Raw genomic sequence first — 8,210 nt, forward strand, 5'->3', positions numbered from 1 at the left:
CTCCAACAGCTGTCTGTCTTTCTTGTACTGGGGGCTCTATACTTGGATGCAGTACGCCACACAAGGCCTCACAAGAGCAGAGTAGAGGGGGCAATCACCTCCCTGTCCCTGCTGGCCACCCTTCTTTTGATGGAGCCCAGGATACTATTTACTTTCCAAACCACAAGAGCACGCTGCTGGCTCATGTTAAGCTTTTCATCATCCAGACCTCCAGGTCCTTCTCTGCAGGGCTACTCTCAGGTACTGCTCCTTTCAGTCTGTATGGATGCCTGGGATTCCTCCGGCCCAAGTGCAAAACCTTGCACTTCACTGTGTTGAACCTCATTAGGTTCATCCAGGCCCACCTTTCAAGTCTGTTGAAGTCCTTCTGAATGGCATCCCTTCCTTCCACTATGTCAACTGCACCACTCAGCTTGGTGTCATCAGCAAACCTGCTGAGGGTGCACTTGATTCCATCATCAATGTCACAGATAAAGATGTTAAAGAGCTCCTGTCCCAAGACAGACCCCTGGGCGACGCCACTTGTTACCAGCCTCCACCTGTACATAGAGCCATTGATGGCCATCCTCTGTCTGCAGCCTTTCAACCAATTCCTTATCCATTGGATGGTTCACCCATCAAATCCACATCCCTCCAATTTGGAGATAAGGATGCAGTGGGGGAACCGTGTCAAAAGCCTTGCTCAAGTCCAGGTAAATGGCATTGGTCAACTTCCCTTTGTCCACCACTGCCATCACTCCATCATAAAAGGCCACCAGATTGCATGAAGCATGACCTTTCCCTGGTGAAGCCACGTCTCACTCAAATTTATAGGAGGGAGATGAGGTTCTTTTAATATCTGTATACCCGGTGTGAGATTAAGAAACAACAGTTTAAACTTTGGTCCAACCAGTTCATTATAAATCCTAATCAGGGTGACAGGGAAGGGAAGGATGGTGATAGAAAAGATAGGAAAGAAGCAAGAATTGCGCAAAGCGGGGATAGTCACCACCAGGATCCAGCAGCGGTCCCATTGCACGACGTTTCAAAGGTCCGATGCAAAAGCAGCAGGGGAGGAAGAGCAGCAGCAGCATGGCCAGCCTTGAGCAGCAAGCAGGTAGCAGGAAGAAGTCGCAGAGCCAATGCAGAAGGAAACAGCAGGACTCAGGTAGCGGGCCCAGGAGAGTCCATCAGCATGCAGGAATGCCGTAGTGAGGAATCTGATGGCAGACACCTTGGTTCTTCTTCAGCATCATGGTAGAGAGCAAAGCAAGTACAGAAGGGAGAGAGGCAGGTTGTGAGGCTTCTCATGTCAGAAACCTCTTCTTCATGAGGAATCTATTGCCAGAAATCCTAAACCTCACGGTTTTTGATTCCTCTTTTATCCTCCCTTTTCTCCCGCCTTTGTGACATCCCTCGGTGCTTGAGCAAGAGTCACATGCAGCACCTCCTGAGATGGCCACCTTCCTTGAGATAAGCCCACACAAAAGACCACTTCATGGCCATTAAGCTGCGGCTTATCTTTCTCTCATTGCCCCAGCCTTATCCATCTGTGTCCCTCAGACAAAGGATTTCATAATCCTTGCTCAATACTTGTCCATCAGTGTTCTCCAGACAAAGGATTTCTCAACCCTTGTCCAGGACTTGCTTGGACTTGTTCATCTGTGTCCCCAGCAAGCTTTGAGACAATGATGCAAAAGAATAATCTCTTACAAGTCATGCTGGCTGTCACAGATCACATGCTCATTTCTCATGTGATCAAGCATGTCATCCAGGACGATCTGTTCCTGGATCTTCCCAGGCATAGAGGTGAGACTCACCGGCCTGCAGTTCTCCAGGTTATCCTTGCTCCCTTTCTTGTAAATGGAGTGACGTGACCCTTCCTCCAATCATCTCGGACCTCACCTGACAGCCATGGCTTTTCAAATATGATGGAAAGCGGCTCGGCAACCACCTCAGCCAGCCCCTTCAAAAACCTGGGATGCACATCATCCAGCCCTATAGACTTGTACATAGTCAGTCTCATGAGGCAGTCTTACAGTGGGGAGGGATTTACTGCCCCAGTCCTCACCCAGAGGCTTAGGGATGCAGAACTCAGGGACTTGAGAAGTACTGGAATCTTGGCTGCCAGTGAAGACCAAGGCAAAGAACTCATTCAGTACCTCAGCCTTCTGTCCGTCCGTTGAAGCCACTTCTCCTTTTACATTTACCAAAGGAGGTACACTCGCTTTGACCTGTCTCTTCTGTCCAATAGACCTGTAGAATGTCTTCCTATTGTTTTTCACATCCCTTGCTAATTTCAGTTCTGCCAGTACCTTAGCTTTCCTGATCCCACATCTGCAAGTCTGGACAGCATACCTGTATTCTTCCCAGGTGACACACCCTTGTTTCCAGAGCATGTACGTACCTTTATCCTCAGCGTGCCCAGCAGGTCCTTGCTGAGCCATGCTGGTTTCCTCCCTCCTCTGCCCACTTTCTTATTCAGAAGAACGGAGAGTTCTTGAGCTCTCAGGAAGGCATCCTTGAAGAGTAACCAGCTCTCCTCAACATCTTTGTTTTTAAAGACAGCATCCCAGGGGATCTTGGCCAACAGTCCATTGCACAGCTTAAAGTTCGCTCTTCCAAAGTTCAGGGTCTTGACGCCACTCTTCACCAGGCCCACATCCCTTGAGATCACGAACTCAACCAGGGCGTGGTCACTGCAACCCAGGCTGCCTCCAACCTTAATGCTTTTAATGATCTCCTCTGCATTGGTGAGCAGCAGGTCCAGCAATGCTTCACCTCTGGTCAGTCTGTCCAACACCTGGACCAGCAAGTTATTTTCAACACATTCCAGGAGCCTCCTGGACCTCTTGCAACTCGCCGAGTGGTCTTTCCAAGAGATATCCAGATGGTTGAAGTCCCCCATCAGGACAAGAGCCCGTGAGCACAAAGTCTCCCACATCTGAAGCAAGAAAGCCTCGTCAACAGTCTCCCCTTGATCAGGTGGCCTGTAGTATACTCCTATCACCAGCTGGCCTTTGTTAGTCCTGTCACTAGTTCTAACCCACAGGCTCTCAACCTGATGCTGACTGTTTCTCAGAGGAAGCTCCTCATAGTCTATCCACTCTTTGACATAGAGGGCAACTCCCCCACTCTTCCTACCTAGCCTATCTCTTCTAAAGAGCCAATAGCTCTCAATGGTGGTATTTCAGTTATGGGAATCATCCCATCATGTTTTTGTGATAGCAACAAGGCACATCACGTGTTTCCAACTCGTCCTGCTTCTTTCCCAAGCTGCGTGCATTGGTATAAAGGCACTTCAGCTGGGCTTTCCATCTCACCACCTTTATAGAGGATCTAGGATCCCCTAGAACAGCAGCATCCCCAACACTCCCCTGCCCCAGTCCATCCCTTTGTCAGACTTCACTGACATCGCCCATCAGGTTTGGTACAAGCCCTTGAATGACCCGCTCAACCCCAGCAGCCCTGATTTTCCTCCCTTCCCCCTTCATACCTAGTTTAAAGACCTGTCAATGAGTCCTGCCAGTTCCTGATCTTCTTACCCCTAAGAGACATGCTAATTCCATTTGCAACCATCGTGCCAGGTGCCACATACATTTCCTTGTGGTCAAAAAAAAACCCAAAATTCCTGTGTTTGCACCAACCTCTAAGCCATTTATTTATGAGGTGGTTCTTTTGGATCCTCTCAGTATCCTGTCCACTGAAGGTACAGAAGAATAAAACACCTGCACACCCTTTCCATCAACTACCTGCCCCAGTCCCCTGATGTCTTTCTTGATAGTCCTCAGGCTTTTCTCAGTGACTTGATCACTGCCAGCCTGGACTATCAATAATGGGTAATAATCAGAAGGGCAAACTAGTCCAGGAAGTTTCCTAGAAATGTTCCTGACCCATGCCCCAGGGAGGCAGCACAGCTCCCTACAGGTGGGGTCAGGCCACAATGTAGGGCCTTCCGTTCCTTTCAGAAGGGAGTTGCCTATGACAACCACCCTTCTGTCCTTCTGGGTGGAGGCATTCCTGAGGCATGGGGTCGACCACTTCACATGAGGCAACCTCATGGGCAGATCTCCTCCACAACCTCACTCATCTCTCCCTCGAGTTCCAGGGTCTCAAATCTATTTTGCAGAGGCACCTGGGGAATCAAAGATGGTCAGAATGGGGGATACCCACTTCGCTGAGCCAGCATCCATTTCCATTCCTCCTCCTCTCTCAAATTGCCTTGCTGTGCTCGGCAATGGCAGGGCAGGGGGTCCACCACTGTCTGGTGAATATCAGCTTGATGTCTTTCTGGGAGAGAGTTACACTGTTTTTGCCACTGCCCCACATCCCCCAGTTCTTCACCATTGTTGCTAGGAGGAGGAAAGGACAGGGGGCTCACTGTAGCAGGAGCGCTGTCTACCTGCCAGTTCCCCTCTGCCACCTGTTTGCAAAGCAGCAGGGGATGATGTGCTCCATGTGGCTCTCAGCTGGCTGCCAAGATCTTCAAGCCAATAGGGTTTGGTACCACCAATCAATCTCCCTCTCACATTGCTTTATGCTCCTCAGCCCCTCCACCTCTTCCTTCAGGTCAACCACAGTAAGCTGAGTAAGTCATTTAGCTGGTCACATCTTACACAAGTGCTGTCTCCATCACCTAGCTCTGCAAAGGCCAGGCTCTGGAACTCATTAGAGCCAGGGCCCTGCACACTAGCATCTTGTTTCAGGACCTCAGCCTGAGTCTCCACATTTTTCTTAGCATAAGCTCTCCTTTCATATGTGCACAGGACCTCAGTCTGGGTCTCCACATTCTTCTTGGCTGCAGTCTTCCTTTTACATAATCATAGGACCTCTGTCTGGGTCTCCACATTTTTCCTGGCAGTAGCCTTCCCCTTCCGCTAAGGTGCAGCCATATCAAACCAACAGACTCACCAGCACTATTTGAATAGCCTTAATGGGATGTGACTGATCAGCCCTGCCCTGCTGCCGGTAGTACGGGCACCACCCTCACCCCTTTACCAAGCTGTTAACATTTGCCCCCACACTTACCACTTGCTTCACAGTGATACCAGCCCTCCTCACTGTGAAGTCACGTGGAATCGTTAAAATACCCCCACGTGATTCACACACCCTGACTTGACTCCTCTGTCCCTGAGGCTTTTTCAAAGCAGGAAGGCGTGGACGCAGAGCCGTTGCCCTGGCAATGCCCACTTCATGTCAGCTGCTCTCGCGAGAGCTGCTGGGCTGCTCTGTTATCTCGGAGTTCCCTGGATGAGGGACCTGACCGAAACCTCTCATTACCTCGCAGTCGCTGCGGTTCTGGCTGGCTCCAAGGCAGTGATCCAAGGCAGTGATCCAAGCATATTTAGTCCATTTTGCTTTTTTTTTTTTTTTTTTTTTTCCTTCCTTCCTTTTCCTTCCTTCCTTTTCCTTCCTTCCTTTTCCTTCCTTCCTTTTTTCCTTCCTTCCTTTTTTCCTTCCTTCCTTTTCCTTCCTTCCTTTTCCTTCCTTCCTTTTCCTTCCTTCCTTTTCCTTCCTTCCTTTTCCTTCCTTCCTTTTCCTTCCTTCCTTCCTTTTCTCTGTCCTTTGCTTTGTACAGTTATGCCTACAATGCATTTCAACTTTTTTGTCCTTCCTATTAACAGTGATACAGATTTTCTATTCCATTCAATGCTTTTGAATCAATAATGTACTAAGTTTTTGTGGTTGTTGTTGTTGTTGTTGTTGTTTGTTTGTTTGTTTTGTTGGTTGTTTTTTTTTTTTTTTTTCCTTCAGAATCCCAGAATCTTAAAATGATCTCTCATTTCTTATCTCCTAGTACTGATAATTTCAGGTTACGCCTCATTCAATTAATAAATCATGCTTATGCAAGCAGAAAACAATAATGTACACCAAAGGGTAAAAAACAGATAAAGTCAGATATTCAGAAAATATGCGCAAATATTAATTTAGGGACTCTAGCTTATGTTTATTCAAGCTGTAAAAATATTTGTCATTCAGAAACAATATAAAAATAAAGGGGAAAAAGGTGTTTAAATATTAATTACTTGCTGAATAGGATGCAGGGAAATAGTTTACAGGAAATGGTTTGTTAGTAAATGGTACATTAATTTTCCTGAAAGGCCTTATACATACCAATGAAATAGTAATACTGTTGCAAAAATAAATATCTTACAGATTATTTTCTCAGTCTCACCTTATAATAGTAATAACAACCTTCAGAGTATCTACCGTAAGCATCACTGAGATGCTTATCATCCTGATATGCATGTACTTGTTATCTGACCTTGTCAAGAAACGTTTAGAAATGCATAGAAAAGAATAAAATCATCAGAACAGTTTCCTGGGAATAATGACTACCTGCATTTATTTCCTTCCTCATGATCAATGAGCCCCAGGAAATACCTTATAACTCAATTGCTATTGTTCAATCTACAGATGAACTTACTCCATCCTGCCTCCTGCCAACATCTTGATTTATTAGAGTGCAGCTGTTGTATCAAGTGTCTGCATTTAATCTTAACAGAGACGTGAGAAAGATCCTGGGTCTGTCCCTGGACAATTAGTATCAGATGATGATCCACCTCTTTCACCAAACTGATGAAAACATCTAGCCTGTTCCCATCTCCCTTATAACTTGAAGGTACAGGACTCATCCTTTGACAGATTGACTGTACAGCTTGCTAAAAATAAATAAACAAACAAATAAATAAAAAATCAGTCATTCAGAAGTATTCAGTAGATTTATATGTTAGAAGAACCTTTTAATTCACATTGTTTGTATTGATATGTTTTTGTTAAACTTCTGTTTTGTGTTAGCAATAACTCATAAGGCAGGTTTGCCAGTAACAAAAGCATATGATGGAATTTAGCAACATTTTAATATCTCCTGTAAGAAAAATTAAAGTCTTTTTGTGCTTTTACGTGGCAGTAAAAGGTTTAAAAATTGTCAGTCTGTTTGATTTATTTTTGTTTTTTCAAATTTGTTTCTGATTCATTCATTCACAGCTTTGGAGGGAGCCAGTCTGGACTTGGTAACTGATTAGTAGAGGAAAACAAAAAGAAAGTAAGGATTTGGAATATTCCAGGAGCATCTCAGGGATGATGAAACTTAAGAAAGAATGTTAATTGGAAACTGATCAGGGAGAAACATAGGTTAGCAGACAGAGATGTGTATAAAAGGGACCAATGGATTGTAGAACAGGGCTCATCAGTGTCTGGCTGAGCACTGCACTTGGTCATAGCATTCTGTCCTATTCTCATCTCTGTGTAATCTCACTCCCTATCTCAAGTTCAGTGCTACAAGGACTCCATGCCAGCTCCTGGTGGGACCTGTATGTATATGAGGATTGACTGCCAGCTGCTGGAGCCAAGCTGGGTGGGGGTGTCCCAACCTGTGGTGGCAGCTGCTGGAACCAGTGGGGTCTCAGTGTCAGCTCCTGAGTGCAGGTGGGGGTCTTTAGCTGCCAGCCCATGGGACAGGAACAGTGTGTGTCCCCAAAGCAGTTGCTGGGGGATGGGGTGAAAAAGCATCAAGAGCAGGGATGTGCGTCACAGCCATAGACCTGGAGCTGGCTTCAGAGGCAGTGTCTGCACCATGGATGTGTATGTACATTCCTTGGCAAACTCCACGCTAGAGCAACCAGTGAATAGGGAACCCATGGGGTGGATGAGAGGTCTGGGGTCCATTCAGTGTGCTGGCAGGCAGAGAGACTGTACAGTGCTTGAGGCACCCATGCATAAATGTGTGATGTTGAGCCTGGAGGTGTGTGTGAGCCCCTGTACCAAGGACCTGCTGCTCTGCCAACCCAAGGGGAGCAGGGAACTGGTCTGTGGATGGTGTTGTGGGAGCACCGCATGCAGTTGCTGCTGAAAGCAGTCTTTGTGACCAGTCCTGTCAGTGTCTGCTGTGGGACACATTCAGCCTCACTACTTGTTGAATCTGTAAAGGGGAAAGAAGCAGACAAATGCAGTGTCCTTAGGTGTACACCCAGTGTCCCTTGGATATCGGAGTTGACTCCACCAGTGACTTTTCATCCTGTCTAGGGAAAGAGAAGAAAGGCTACTTCACTGTCTGTTCTTAAATTTGACATGAAGCTAGATAGCATAATATACATGGGCGCTCTTGCAGGAAGCATCTTGTCTAGGCCAGCCATGTCCCTGACTTGGGTGTCTACAAGGTACATCATGGTTGAACTTGCCAACAGAAAAGCTGCAGCCATGCCCACTGGCCTTGTGGAAAGATGCCCAGA

The 8,210-nt window shown here is 46.7% G+C and overlaps 1 protein-coding gene across 1 annotated transcript; it reads right to left on the reverse strand.

The window, feature by feature from the left end:
* Positions 1-217: 217 nt before the first annotated feature.
* LOC149920217 (uncharacterized) lies at positions 218-4,991 on the reverse strand. Its single transcript, XM_090134361.1, has 4 exons — positions 4,978-4,991; positions 4,149-4,331; positions 2,387-3,137; positions 218-1,223 (listed from the first exon to the last, which is right to left on the reverse strand). Exons 1-4 carry the CDS (start codon positions 4,989-4,991, stop codon positions 1,170-1,172), a joined length of 1,002 nt encoding a protein of 333 aa, XP_089990487.1. The 3' UTR covers positions 218-1,169.
* Positions 4,992-8,210: the final 3,219 nt, after the last annotated feature.

Source organism: Phasianus colchicus, chromosome 1 (assembly GCF_987193195.1).
Source record: "Phasianus colchicus chromosome 1, bPhaCol1.hap1.1, whole genome shotgun sequence".
NCBI classification, from domain to species: Eukaryota; Metazoa; Chordata; class Aves; order Galliformes; family Phasianidae; genus Phasianus; species Phasianus colchicus.

Excerpts from the sequence above, each read along its gene's own strand:
- LOC149920217 (XM_090134361.1), bottom strand. Across the intron at positions 3,138-4,148 it reads ATGCTGGCTCAGCGAAGTGG|AAGAGATAGGCTAGGTAGGA; the intron begins GTATCCCCCATT and ends TTGGCTCTTTAG. Across the intron at positions 1,224-2,386 it reads TGGGCACGCTGAGGATAAAG|AAGAACCAAGGTGTCTGCCA; the intron begins GTACGTACATGC and ends ATGATGCTGAAG.